At 51.1% G+C, this 14,973-nt stretch overlaps 1 protein-coding gene across 5 annotated transcripts in view; it reads right to left on the bottom strand.

The window, feature by feature from the left end:
- Positions 1–14,973, bottom strand: part of ITGB2 (integrin subunit beta 2) — a 54,980-nt gene that overhangs the window by 6,281 nt on the left and 33,726 nt on the right. For all 5 annotated transcript variants that reach the window (XM_008175332.4, XM_024111786.3, XM_024111785.3 and 2 more), the window contains 8 exons: positions 12,803–12,973; positions 11,461–11,702; positions 10,807–10,962; positions 9,977–10,072; positions 9,179–9,268; positions 3,657–3,797; positions 2,250–2,434; positions 699–943 (listed from right to left, as the gene is read on the bottom strand). In XM_008175332.4, the coding sequence (XP_008173554.2) occupies positions 699–943; positions 2,250–2,434; positions 3,657–3,797; positions 9,179–9,268; positions 9,977–10,072; positions 10,807–10,962; positions 11,461–11,702; positions 12,803–12,973 (1,326 nt within the window). The remainder of the gene's footprint in view (positions 1–698; positions 944–2,249; positions 2,435–3,656; positions 3,798–9,178; positions 9,269–9,976; positions 10,073–10,806; positions 10,963–11,460; positions 11,703–12,802; positions 12,974–14,973) is intronic.

Genomic DNA, 14,973 nt, shown 5'->3' with positions numbered 1-14,973 from the left:
ACCCCCGAGTGACACGGTCTTCCGGGTAGGGGCTCCGCACCTCCTTCCCCCCACGCAGCAGGCACATTTCTAATGCATCTCACTTAGTGAACTGGGCAGCTTGGGCTGTATCAGCATAACTACTGGACATCCAGTGGGGCACCCTGCTACAGCTCGTCCCCGCAGGGCCACAAGGGACGGTGGGAAGTCAGAGGGAGGAGAAAGAGACCAGACATTAAGGCTCTCTCGCTAGCTTCTCACAGCACATCCCTTGTTCGAGCACACCAAGCCCTGGGTGTTTAAGGAACGGCCTCGTGGGGAACTTGTGGAGTAGAAAGAAGAGTCTGGATGATGTTCCCGTTACAAATATTAGCCTGCCCCAGGGCACGGAGCGTGCCGCCCGCACAGCCGTTGCTGCACTCCCACCAGGCGATTGTGTTTGCAAAGCACTGGGAAACGGGCTGTCTCGCCTATACAGCTCCACTGGATGGCGATCCAGGGCACGGCAGGCTAGTACGGAGGCCCTGACTGAGACTAACCCGGCTGTTTCTCTGGGATAAGGCCAGGGTCTAACTCAGGAGTTTGTCTGCTAAGAATAACTGACGCGTGAGTGCACAGTGGGGGCCTGCAGCTAGTGCCCCGGAGCAGGTAGCCACTGGAACAGTGGCCATAGGACGGGAAGGGAGGGGGCCAAGTCAGACCACGGAGCCGTCACTCACCTTCACCGCCGCACAACTGTCCGTTATGGACCTCGCAATTCATGTTGTCGCACTCGCAGAAGGTCCCGTAGATCTGCTTGTTGGGCGTGTCGCTGGTGTGGCAGGTGCACTGCCCACACACGCAGTCCCCCAGGCCCGAGCAGATGACTGAGGCATTGTCCTTCCGACAGCTCCCTTCCAGCTCCTTGCTGGTTTTGCCTTTTGTTTCGCACTCGCAGTTCTTCCCAGTGTGGCTTGGATTGCAGCTGGTGTGAGAGGAGAGGAACCGAGAAATCAGGGTCAGTGGCAGGCGGTATGGGCTGGAATCTATTACATTGGTCAGACCATCCTCAGACCTGTCACAGCAACACAAAGAGCTTGTGCCTAGGAGCTGGTTCTCAGAGATGCTGAGCACCTGAAGCCCCCTTGGTTTTCCATTGTTCATCCCTGTGACCACGGCACCCCATATTCTTCACAGTGATATAATTATGATATGAGTATTGCATAATTATGATATATTTTGTGCAAGACGGGTCATGTGAGGTGTCATTGGAAAAGTTATGATTTGCTGAATATGATTATCCTGTTTCTATGCATGTATCAATTTTGTATCTAAAGTTAGCAATATTGACTACGGATCTATATTTCAATCCTGCTTACTCTGGGTGACACCCAAAACTAGCCTTTCTGGTACAACAATGAAGAAGCCAGACAGTGCTGATGGCCCGTCAGCAAAGACAATGGACCCTGGAAGAACTTAACCCTCCTGTTTGAACATTCCAGACAGCCTGTAAGTAATGGCTGCTATGAATCAGCAAGGTATGCAAGGGCATGTGACCAGGCCACATGACTCTGAACTCCATCTTGGGATGTCAGTGTTTTTCCACAAACTGAATTTAGGACAAAGGGTTCCCGCCATATGCTAAAGCTCTATAAGACAGGGACTGACATCATCTGTTGTTCTTCACTCAACACAAGAACACTCCTGGAAACACCTGAGGAACAAAGACTGAACTGGGGGAAGTGCTGGGCTCAGGCTAAAGGGATTTCTAGCCTGAGTATGAAACACCTGGGGATTCCAAGCTGCAAAGCAAACGCAGCTCGTGCCTTAAGAGTCTGCCAACCTTGTACCATCAGCCAGGGTGAGAATTTGCTAATTCATATCCAATCTTTCTAGTAGTTTAGGCTTAGTTTGCGTTTTTGTTGATTTGCTAGGTAATCGGCTTTGATCTGTTTGCTATCCCTTGTCCACTGCAGGACATCCTGACAGGCGGAACTTGGCCCATAAACTTTGTCCTGTCACGGTGACATTCACCAGTCATTGAAAATCAAACCAACCTGCTGAAAGTTCTCGTGGGAAGAAAAGAAATGGGCACATTAGATGGACTGAAGTAAGTGTCTGTGCCTCACACTTTGTGGATTTCATGGTCCCGGTGCACAAAGACTGTCCCAGCATTGCCACGAATCAGCTGGCCTGGTGCTTGGAAAGCTGCCCATTCCCAGTGATCCCCAAGCTCCTGATGCGCCCTCGGACCCCCGGTTCTGTGGCCTGGTGTTACTGGGATCATTTACCTGCATGTGCCACACACAATTTTGCCATTCCCGTTGCAGGCAGTGGAGCTCTGTTGCTCATCACAGTCACAGTCGCACCGGCCGAACAGTTCCACAGTGAGTGTGTCTGTGAAGCCCAGGGGCCGGATGGTAAAGGACTCGTTTTGGATGCACTTCTTTGCTGTAACTTTCACCTGGAAAGTAATCTGGAAGGAGGTGAAGGAGCCAGGTTATGGGACTGTTTTCTAGGAAAGCATCATGGTCAAGGTGCTCAGGCTACCAGCCCTAGCCTAAATTTGCCTCTGTCCTGAAATGTCCCCTCCAGGAGACTGGTAATTTCTGGAATCGGGTCTGCGGGGTCCCTTTTCAAATCTCTCACTAGAACACAGCAGAGATGGTCAAACATTGGAATTTCCGTCCTATGGGAAATGCTTCTATTTCAACATTTGTTTTTGTCCTGAATCAGGAAAAAAGTCAAAATATCAACCCCCCACCCTACACATACACACACACAAATTAGAAGTTCAGAGAAAAAAACGTTAGGTCCAGAAGGGATGAAACGCTTTGTGTCAGATCAGTTTGACATTAAATAGTGTCAACTAAGCCACCATGTTGTATTGCAGGTGTCTCATGACCCCATTCTCCTCTATGGGCCAGGCTCCTGGTTTGGACTACATTTCCCATGATACACTGCTGTCATGGGATTCCCATGATGCACCATATTAAGTGGCAAGGCCACAGTACATGGTAGGAGATAACGTCTAGCCAGAGAATCCAGTTCATAGGGGACAATGGAGGCACGAGGCACCCAGACTACAACTCCATGATGCACTCCATGAAACAGCTCATGTAGACACAGATTAGTGTCTAACTGACCCAAAATGAAACATTTTGGTTGGATTCAACAAACTGAAATTTTTGGTTCAGGTCAATCCCACCCAAAACAAAGTATTTAGTTTCAGTTTTTCCCAGTTGGAAACAAACAAATAAACAATCTGTAAAAATCAACATTTTCCAATAGAAACATGTTGATTTTGCAGAAACGACATTTTCCATCAAACAAACATTTGGCTGGAGAATTCCCAGCCAGTTCTGACAGATCACACTATGAAGGCAGTGCTTCCTCAACTGCCATTCAGTGCCCAAGCCTGGGAGGGATTCAGGATTTGCAGGAGATGTTTCCGTTTTGCCAAAATTTTTTGCCGAAAAGAAACAAAGTCTCCATTTTCTGATTCTCCCTCCTGCTGTGACAGGTAACTTCAACCTTAGCTTCACCTGAACATGGCGATGGGGCAGGGAATTGGGTTCTGCTCTGAAAAGAACATACAGGATCCTGGGTTCACTTTGAGCTCTAGAACGTTAGTATTGCTCCGGATCTTTCCGTGAGAAACTAAGGTGACAGAAAGGACTGAGCCATGGCTCTCCTACCTGATCATGGATCTTGACATCACCACATTCCCCTCTCGCGCCATCCATGGTGGTTTTTTTGCCATGGCAGAAAGAATCGTATGTGATTTTCAAAGAATCCGGCAAGGTACCATGGTCCAGGATGACTCTGGAGGACAAGTTCTGTGAGGAAAACAAGAAAGAAAATGACACAGAAATATGTCAGCCTCACAAAAAGGGGATCAAATCTGAGAACCGCCTCAGAATAAACATTCCTTGAGGATGGCTCGCCTGTGACACAGTGTATTACCCCTTCTGCTTTTCCTTTGGGTGTAATTGTAATCAGTTCAATACAAGGTATGACTGAGAGGGAGGACTAGTAAATGAGATCTTAGCTCTGGTAAATGTGGTGGAAATGGGATTGCTAGGGTATGAGTCGGGATTTGGGATGTACAATCTATGCTTTGTTTTGGGGGAAGAGTGGGTCAGTCTTTCCCACCCCAGATCCATCACCCCTGCTCTGTGATAATGAGGCAACATAACTGGGAACGTCAGCTTCAACTCTGCACCCCAAGTCTTTCCAGACGGGGAAATATGTCCATTATTCAATATGAGAGCACACAGTGGAAGGACAAGGAGGAACATTTTGGTTCATGCTCTGTCAGTGACTCATATTTAGTGTAATGTTTGTGCACAGCACCTGCATGTATAATATAAGTCAGATACATCTCTACCCCGATATAACGCTGTCCTCGGGAGCCAAAAAATCTTACCACGTTAGAGGTGAAACCGCATTATATCGAACTTGCTTTGATCCGCCGGAGTGCGCAGCCCCGCCCCCCCCCGGAGCGCTGCTTTACCGCATTATATCCGAATTCGTGTTATAGCGGGTCGCGTTATATCCGGGTAGAGGTGTACTTGGCATGTTAGAATTCTCATATACAAAATTAACGATCTGTGAGTAATTAATTGTTTGCTGCAAAAACAAAGACTGCACTAAAAAATGTGCAGGTGAAACCCATGTTAATTTCCATTGTCCCTTCCAACCTCTCAGTACTGTTTTTGAAATGTTGTATTTTGCTTCTTATTTATCCTGAGCCAGTATTGATTTTATTTGATACTACTGTATAAGAGCTTGGGATTAGTATTATTACTGGTTTACAACCCCCTAGTGAACATGGGGCAGTGGGAAGGAAAGTCTCTCCTGTTTACAAGGAAGCAGCTTGATCACACTCTCAAGCAGCTTCCAGAACAGCCAATCGTGGAGGTAGGCACCCACAGCTGCAATCAGTAGAGAAAACAAGACCTGCTATAAAGGCACAGCACAGAGAAGGAAAGGGAAGTGGAAAGGCCTGAGGTAGCAAAGGGGTGACAACCCCACACCAGGTTGCCTTTAAGAAAATAGCCAGGAGACTGAAAGAGACTGCAAGCCCTAAAACTGATAACACTCAGTTGGATGTGATGGTCCAGGAAGTGATTTGATTAAGAAGCTGAAACCCCTAGGAAGACCATACTTAGTAGTGGTTGTGACACACTATACCCTATAAAAAGCAACAGAGGGTCCTGTGGCACCTTTAAGACTAACAGAAGTATTGGAGCATAAGCTTTTGTGGGTGAATGCCCACTTCATCAGACGCAAGTGGGCATTCACCCACGAAAGCTTATGCTCCAATACTTCTGTTAGTTTTAAAGGTGCCACAGGACCCTCTGTTGCTTTTTACAGATTCAGACTAACACGGCTACCCCTCTGTTACTGTACCCTATGTTCACCACTTATATAGGGTTATGATATATTTTGTACAAAACATGCCTTGTGCAGTATCATTTGAAAACTCATAATCTGCTGGACATTATTAGCCTGGTAAAATATGCGTGGCAATTTTGTATGTAAAGTGATGAGTCTCTAATAGATAACAATAATTTTACTTTAACGTGTTACAAAGTTAGAAAAGCTGGCTCAAACTAGTTTTTCAGAGACTTCACACCAGCAGGGTCATTACCTGCTTAATTGGAAATTCACCAGCTGTAAACAAGAAATGTACAATTCACCTGAAGGACACCTAGCAGCTCATGTATGCCATGGAACTGCCTGACCCCATGACCCAGCAAAGACTTTTCCAGTACAAAGGGTTAGATTATAAGAGGGGGGGGGATGCCTCAGGCCACCTCACCTCTCCACCATATGTTGCTCTGCTCATAACATCAAGGAATACCTGAAGAACACTGAACTAAAGGGAGTGGTCCCAGGCTGAAAGGAAATCCAGCCTGTGAACTAAGAACTGGCTGCAGTATCTGCTATGGTGAGAATGTTGTTTGCTTCAAATCTCATTTAGCTTGGTAAAGTTTAGGAATTAGATTGCAGTGTTATCTTTTGATTTGGATTGTAACCAGTTCTGACTTTTATGCCCTAACACTTATAATCACTTACAGTCTAGTTCCCTGTAAGCTGTGTGGCTGTGCAGAAGCCTTCTTATCACCACGCAGGCCCTCGGGGAACTCGCCCGGGGGCCAGGGGAGGGGCGCTCCTCTCCTGGCCCCAACCTAGCCTGGCCCCCAACCTGCTGTGGCTGGGGCAGCCCGGACTTGCAACGTCCGGGGCACTCCTTCCCCAGCCCCAACTCTGCCGCGGCCGGGGCACTTGGACCAGCCGGGGCGCCCCTACTCTGGCCTGAACCCAGCGGGGCAGCCTGGCCCGGCCCGAACCCAGCTGCGGCTGGCGTGGCCCAGCCTGGACCCAGCCCTGGCCCGGACCCGCCACGGCGCTCCTCCCCCAGCCTGAACCCAGCCCCGGCCCAGACCTGCTTGGGGGGGTGGAGAAGCCTATCCTGCGGCCCCAGCCCCAGAGTTGCCCTGGCGGGGAGATGCGCCTCTCTCCCCCAGTCCACGTATTGCTGTGGGGAGAGAGAGCTGGGGAGAGTTCTCTCTCCCTGCCAGAGCCCCGGAGCTCCCTCCTGCACCCCAAACCCCTCATAGAATCATAGAATATCAGGGTTGGAAGGGACCTCAGGAGGTCATCTAGTCCAAGCCCCTGCTCAAAGCAGGACCAATTCCCAACTAAATCATGCCAGCCAGGGCTTTGTCAAGCCGGGCCTTAAAAACCTCTAAGGATGGAGATTCCACCACCTCCCTAGGTAATGCATTCCAGGGCTTCACCACCCTCCTAGTGATAAAGTGTTTCCTAATATCCAACCTAGACCTCCCCCACTGCAACTTGAGACCATTGCTCCTTGTTCTGTCATCTGCCACCACTGAGAACAGCCGAGCTCCATCCTCTTTGGAACCCCCCTTCAGGTAGTTGAAGGCTGCTATCAAATCCCCCCTCACTCTTCTCTTCTGCAGACTAAACAATCCCAGTTTCCTCAGCCTCTCCTCATAAGTCATGTGCTCCAGACCCCTAATTATTTTTGTTGCCCTCCGCTGCACTCTTTCCAATTTTTCCACATCCTTCTTGTAGTGTGGGGCCCAAAACTGGACACAATACTCCAGATGAGGCCTGTAGCGAGGCACTGTGGTTCCCCGCCGCCCCAGAGAGGGAAGAGACCCTCTGGACGCCAAAGTGGGCGGAGCCAGTGGGGCCTGCGCCCGCCCCCCAGAGGTCAGGGCGCAGGACAGGAAGTACAAAAGCCCAACCCCAGAGCTCACTAGAGACCCGGCCACCGGAGAAGCCAGACGCCTGTGGCCTAGCTCCCGGTGGGGAGACTCCTGCAGTTTGTGGCCGACCCGAGGACTGGCCAGATACCGACCAGGCCCCGGAGAAGCTGTTAAGCCTGCCTGTAGCAAGTTACCCAGAGGAGCTGCCAAGCCTGCCGCTCGCCGGGTACCCGGAGGAGCCCCTGGTGCTTGATTCCTTGGAATACTCCATCCAGACGCAGGGTGTGTGTGGAAGTAGCCCAGGGGCGGCCGACCCTAGTCTGGCTGCAACACACCCAGAGCCCATGTCAGTGTGTTGCGGTCAGGATCCCCACTGACACAGCAGCGGGCTAGTGCCCCGGGCTGAGATGCAGTGGAGTGGGTGGGCCTGCGTCCCCCCTGCCACCCACCTCGCAGGTGGCCATCTCCCCCTCTCCCAGGCCCTTCGGAGCCAGGACCTGGGCCTCCTAAACTTATTTGTCTGCTCAGCCCCTGCCTGAGGGCCTGAGCCACAGACTCTTTGCCGCCCGCCTTAACTCAGAGCCTGGGCTTATTGCTTAACGGTTTGCTCTGTCCCTGTCCAAGGACTGGAGCGTAGGACTCGCTACTGCCCACCAACCGGGCATGAGTAACCGTTGTTTTGCCTCTGCCGCAGTGGGAGACCCCTAGTCTAGCCAGACTAGTTCCCCGACATAACCAGATGGACGTAGTGAGCAGGGGTGGCTCCAGGCACCAGCGCCCCAAGCGTGTGCCTCGGGCGGCAAGCCGCAGGGGGCGCCCTGCCGGTCGCCGCAAGGGTGGCAGTCAGGCAGCCTTTGGCGGCAGGCCTGGGGGAGATCCGCCGGTTCCGTGGCTTCGGCGGCAATTCGGCGGCGGGTACGCTGAAGCCGCGGGATCGGCGGACCTCCCGCAGGCATGCCACCGAAGGCAGCCTGACTGCCGTGCTTGGGACGGCAAAATACATAGAGTTGCCCCTGGTAGCAAGGCGGTGTGATTCCCCGCCGCCCCGGAGAGGGACGAGCTCCGGCAGAACACACACCCCCAGCCTGAGCCCTCACCCCCCTGCACCCCATCTCTCTGCCCCAGCCCTGAGCCCCCTCCCACACTCCGAACCCCTCGGCCCCACCCCCACCCCCACCCCATGAATTTAGTTATGTGCACCAATATGGAGACAATGTGTCACACAGGGTCGGGTCACAAATCACCCCCATATTGGTGCACAGAACAAAATTCCTTCTGCACGTGGGTGGTAAAAATTAGACTGTAAGCCATGTTCCCTCTATCTTTTTCTAGTTAATAAACTTGTTTCATTGTTTTATCTAAACCAGTGGGTTTGACTGAAGTGTTTGGGAAAATCTCTACTTAGGTCAACAGGGCTGGTGCATATTCATCACCCTTTCTTGGAATGATGAACTAATTTATGAGCTTGTAAGTCCAGTGGGCTACAGAATGGTACAAGAGGCACATTTCTTGGGGACTGTGGGATCTGAGGGTGTCATCTATTCCTGGATGGCTGGGCCTAGCATTCACATACTCAGCTGATGGCTGTAAGCGAGCGGAGCCTGGAGAGGGCTGCTAGTCACTAGCAAAGCAGTGGCAAAGGCCCCTGGACTGGAGCGCTCGGGGGACACGGCAGTTCAGGTTGCAGCCGGGGGCATGTCCCAGTGCTATCGTGCTCTCAGTGCAGAAGGTCCTTGCCAGAGGGATGAAGAAGGCCTGCCTAAGCATTCACAGGCTACAGGCGTAGAAATCAACAGAGACGTGGGGGAAAGGGGTGCAGCTTGTCTGTTTATATTTTGTATAACTGGCTGAGCAAACTACCCTTCCCGTTCCATCCCCCCACCCCCCAGAGGGTATAAGGCACACAGAGCTCTTGGTGCAGGCTGCCTGGCAAGGTCCAGAAAGATACATCGAGCACGTGATGTGAAACTTACGTTGTAGGCTTCCTGGATGAGTTGGATGACGTTGCTGGAATCCTCGTGCAGCACCCCCACTGCTGATTTGGGGATCATATCACTGAGCTTCTACCAATGGAGAACACACACATGAAAAGCATCCCCTAATTTAATCATGTGCGCATGAGCACGTACTCGCCCTACACTGTGTTGTGCAGCGTGACGATCATTCTGCCTCAGTTTCCCTCCTGGTCTTCCGCTAACCCACCCCACCTGGAACACCTTCTAGGCTAAGCTGGCTTAGCCCTGTGGCTACGTCACACAGATGTTTCATCCCGTCCAGGGTACCCAAAGTCCAAACTCTGCCTTCCCACCTGGGTTCCTACTCCTCTGATTCCTCCCCTGGCCCAGCCTCTGCAGAGTACCAACGCAGCACTGGCTTCCACCCCAGCCTATGTCAGTCACTGTCTCACGCCAGACCACCTGCCCTCAGGCCAGCTCGGACAGGCAGCATCTTCTTCAGTCCCTGCCCCCCAGCCAGCCGGCTCTCCCACTGCTCTCTCTCCGCAGCAGATGCCAGCTGAGTTCCTCCCTCCCAGCCAGGCCCCTGCTTCAGGCGTTGCAGGGCAGGGATGACTGGCCTCAACCAGCGCACTGACCTGTTCCCGATTCCTGTGGGGTTCGTACACCCCATCTGTGCAAGAGCAGAACAGGAAGCATGAGCTGGGCTAATGTCACAGAGTGGAAGGAGAGACTTGGGCTTCCGGTCGCTTTTCATCCTTGTCTCTCAGAAGCATTAACCCACAACGTTTCTGGGACTGTTCAAGTTCTACTTACTTGGTATATTCCAACCATTCTGCTAGTGACAGCAAAAATGGGCTGAATGTTATTTTCAGCAAGCTTTTGTACCAGCTGGCCGACAGACGGGTAGTCCTGTGGGAGAAAGGGAACAGCAGCAGTGAGTTCATATTTTAGACACGTCTTTGCTATCGGGAAGATAAATGTGCTTGCTTTCCAGACCCACTCATAGAACCAGCATGGTCACGGGTTCTGATGGCGTGAGATACCCTGGGATCTCCTCTCTTGAGCGGGTAGCTGACTGGCTTTTCCTTTCTCCAGCAGAAGACTTGTGGTCCTAGCAACAGACTTAACCACCATCTGTCTGACTTTCCCAGATGTAAATGAGAGAAATAGGAGCAGTCCCCAGAATTAGGGATTTCAATTTCTCCGGTTTGCTTTCCTTGCTGTGTGAGTGGGTTAAAGCATTTCTCTGGGTGGCTGCTATGGGCAAGGCTTGCCAGAGCGTCCAGGACACAATCCCCAACACCCAATTCACTCCTCCATGCTCTGAGAGTAAAACCGGGGTCTGTTTTAGTAACAGACCCACCCCCACCCCCCAGAGCACCAGGGGGCCTGCTTTACAGTCTCTTAGGGGACCCTTGTCAGCAGGTAAGTGCCCACCAGCAGCAGGCTAAGAAATGCAGATTTAACTGCAAACTTTACATTTGGATGCCGTTCACGGGGGCAGAGGGATGTACCAGGGGAGCAGCCAAGGATGGGAAGGGGGTCAAGTGTTGGAGGGGAAGTGGCTCCAGCTAGTCCGCAAAGTGGCTGCTCACTGGGGAAGCCAGGGTGAGTGAGAGCCAAATGCTGCTAAGGACACTTACAAACTCGTTGCTCTTTTTGTAGCTATTGTCTTCCAGGTGGCATAGACCGTCATTAGGGGTCAGAATGGCTCCGAGTTTACCATCCCCAGCAAAATGGAAACCGTCATCCGTGGCGTACACCAGCAGACGAGTGACGTTGCGCCAGCCAATCGTGCGCTGAGAACAGAAAGGATGGGACTTTACTGCAGTGGATTGGTAAGGCCTGAACTACCCCAACAGGGTCAGAGAGAGCCCAAGAAGGGGAGAGCCCAGGCCACCTCAGGAATATGGAGTATCACGTCCTAACGAAAGAGAGACTCTGTGTTCATACCACAAAGAGACAGGACATTAGCATGCAAGTTCCCTGGAAACAGCTGGGGAGTAAGAACAATGCAAGGAAATATACAGACATACTGTGGGGCTGTGTTAGACCGCTCAGCTCAACTGAACAGCCAATGATCAAATATCTGTTCCTTACAGACTGGGGTCAAGTCACCCCCCAACCTCTCTGGGTTGAGATAACTAGCTAGGAGGCCTGGTGTCTAACCCTTCAGTCATTCGCATGGTCCCTTTGGCCTGGCGTTAGGCCCCTCACCGTCTGGCCACACATGCTCTGGCTCTGAGTCATCCCCACCTGGCAGCCAGCTTAAGCTAGGTGATGGCGACTGGACTTACCCCGCAGACCGCCACCTGCATCATGGCGTCCAGCCCCCCCTCGGGGGCATCGAGGTTCCCCGAGATGAACTGCTTCTGGACCTCCGTCTCAAACATGTTGGCATTTGCAGTGAGGGAGAGGACGTGCTTGAAAGCGAATGGCGGCTGGCAGTTGGTGTCCTTGTTTGGGCAGGGGTTCTTCAGCTTCTCGGGGTGTGTGTTCACGAAAGGCAGCACCGTCTTGTCCACAAAGGAGCCGAAGCCTGGGATGCACAGGGGGACGCAGCATTAGGGAGCAGTGCCCAGTACCACATCCCTCAAACAGCCACGGCCAGCGGCTTGGCGAGTGCAGCTGTGGGGAGGTACTAAACCCAGGGGTCACAATGCTATGGGGCGTGGGCGGAAGGTGCAAGTAACCAGCGCAGGGCAAACGAGAGGTGTCTCTGCGCCCCAACCCCCTTTCCCCAGCAAGAGCACAGAGAGGGGCGGGGGGACTTCAGGCGGAAGGGGTAGGGAGAGGCCCTCACTTGCTCTGGCCCAGGGCCCAGGACAAAAGCTTAATCCACCTCTGGGGACACAGTCAAGCAGTGGAGTGGGAATCTCCTCATGGCCCACTGGTGGCTGCTGCCTCTCCCCTCCCGCTGTGGTTCCTGACCCCCATTCTCCCTTCCTCCTGCCTTGGATGTCACTGGTCCCTCTGTCCTGCTCTCCCCTCCCTTGGTGGCTCCCTCTCCCTCTCTGATGGACCCTGCCCCCAGCTGTCTTTCCCCTACAGAGGGCTCTGGGTGGGCCACATTTCCCCCAGGGCTGCTGTCTCCGGCTGGCCGCCCCCAGTTCCTTCCCCATTCAGCCTGTTTTCTTTGCTGCCAGAGATCCAAATGGGTCGGACATTCCAGGCTGGTTTTAAGTGAAACCTGTGGGGTCTGAGAGCCTGCAGTCAATAGGCTCCTTGCTTGTGCCCCTGGCCGCCAGAGAGAGTTTTGCTAGTGATATCAGCGAGCAGAACCAAACCTGAACATAGCGGCAGCATCTGAATCAAGCACATATGGAACCAATACTTCTCTTGGCTGCAGCTATGGGCCCCCTTCCCCTCCGCGGACGTGTGCCTGAGCAGAGCGCAGTGCTCTCCATAGAGAGGCTGGGCAGAGCAAGGGGGTGATCCCCGTATGCATTATCCCTGTGCGCTTACTGGACACCTCCTCCCGCAGCCCTGATGTCTCTTCCGGCCTGGCTACTGCAGGCTGGCCGGGTGGCCATATTCTCTGCTGTGCCGTGCGTCTTCCTATGTTCTTGTTAGAACTGGATTTAGCTAGTGGCTCCTCAATGCTGCCAAGAGAGTGCGAGTGCCCAGAGAACCACTCACCGATCTGGCCGGAGCCGGTCATGTTGTTCAGAGCTGCGAGCAGGTTTCCTCCCAGCTTCTTCACTTTCTCCAGGTCATCATGCATGGAGTAGGAGAGATCCATCAGATAGTAGAGGTCGATAGGGTAGCCTAGGGCACGGCGGAAGGTCACATTGAACTTAGCCGGCAGACCTGCCAGGGGAGAGACAGAGCATGGAAACGGCTCAGTGGAATCACGTGACAGCTGTGGAACACTGTGTCCAGTTCTGGTGCCCACAATTCAGGAAGGAAGTTGTAGAATTGGAGAGGGGTCAGAGAAGAGCCATGAGAACCATGAAAGGATTAGAAAAGCTGCCTTATAGTGATAGACTCAATCTATTTAGTGTAAAATGAAGATTAAGGAGCGACTTAATCACAGTCTATACGTATCTGCATGGGGAATGAATATTTACGAGTGAGCTTCTGAAGGCAGAGAAAGCTGTAACATGATCCAATGGCTGGAAGCTGAAGCTAGACAAATTCAGACTGGAAATAAGGGGTAAATTTTAAACAGTGAAAGCAATGAACCGTTGGAAAGATTTACCAAGGATCCTAGTGGGTTATCGCCTGCTCCACTGCACGACAGTGACAATTCTTAAATCAAGAGTGGGTGTTTTTCTAACAGATCTGCTCTTGGAGTTATTGTGGGGCAGGTCTCTGGCCTGTGCTATCCAGGAGGCCAGACTAGATGATCACAATGGTCCCTTCTGGTTTTGGAATCTATGAATACCATCCGTAAGATCTGGCCTTTCCTCTCCATCCACACAGCTAAAACTCTCCTGCAGGTTCTCTGCCTCGCACATCTCAATTACTGCAAAATCCTTTTCTCTGGCCTTCACAAATGCCATCTTGCTCTGCTCACAGCCGTTCAGAATGCAGCTACAAAGATAATTCTCCTAGCCCATCATTTTGGCCATTTCCCTGTTGTAATAACTTGGCCTACCAATTTACCCCCATTGTGAGCTCAACTATGAGAAGTGCATCCGAAGAAGTGGGCTGTAGCCCACGAAAGCTTATGCTTTAATAAATTTGTTAGTCTCTAAGGTGCCACAAGTACTCCTGTTCTTTTTATGAGAAGTGAGTGAAAGTTCATAAAATATCGCAGTAACCGACAACAACAAATGTTGATGAGAAAAGGTGCAAAAGGGAGAGACAGACAGACTGAATTAATCCAAACAAAAAGCCTCCTGGTCTGACTCAAGGACTGTGGGACCTGAAATCAGTGCACCAAAATCAAGGTGTCAGAAAAATAATGAGAGGATGGGCTATTCCACCCATCACTCCCTTTGGGGTCCTTGAAAGACAAAATTCGGGGGGTGGAGGGGAGAATTGAGCTGTCACAACCACAATAGTGGATCACTGAAGGACAGGAGAAGAGAAAGGCGTGAGCGTCACCATCATGGCGGCCGCCTCCATCTCCTCGGACCCTGGTGAGGCTGCTGGTGCACCTGTCCTGCTGACCAATGCATCTCATTGTTTCCTTGTCCTCCCAGGTCTGTCTCCATCTGTTGGATCTTCTCTGATATTTACAGCGTAAGATCTTCAGAGCAGTAACTGTCCTTTTATTGTGTGTATATCCCTGCACCTAGCACAGTGAGGTCCCGCTCCATGACGGGGGCTCTAGGCACTACGATAGTAATTATTGTTATGGTAAAGGCAACTACAGCTGGTCAAAACTTGAATTATTCATTCCAGGGGAAATTCCACCATTTAGGGGAAAAAACTCTCCAAATAGGAATGAAAAGTTGAAATTTCAAAATGTCCTGCCCAACAAAATAAAAACAAAGGGGGGGGGGGGTTAAACAAAACATTTCATTTTGATTTTGACTTTATATTTATTTTATATTAGTTTTTATTCTGTTCTTATAATATTTTAAAATTAGGGTTTAAAAATTATTTTTAAATTATCAAATACAATAACTGGTCATGGTTCAATAGCTGGTATAGTAGTTGGTATAATATAATACAAGAATATACCTTTCTAAATGGAAACTCATTTTGAAATGAAAAATTGAAACATTTTGTTGTGAAACGGAACATTTCGACCTTATTGAAACGCTTCCATTTTTTCTGAAATGAAATTTCATCGAAAGCGACATGTTCCTGCCTTTATAAAATTGAAGGCAATTTCAAAATGAAAAGTTGTTTCAAAT

The sequence above is a fragment of the Chrysemys picta genome, chromosome 11 (genome assembly GCF_011386835.1).
Source record: "Chrysemys picta bellii isolate R12L10 chromosome 11, ASM1138683v2, whole genome shotgun sequence".
NCBI classification, from domain to species: domain Eukaryota; kingdom Metazoa; phylum Chordata; order Testudines; family Emydidae; genus Chrysemys; species Chrysemys picta.
The sequence above is the reverse complement of the archived record's forward strand: the minus strand, read 5'-3'. Positions and strand labels throughout refer to the sequence as shown.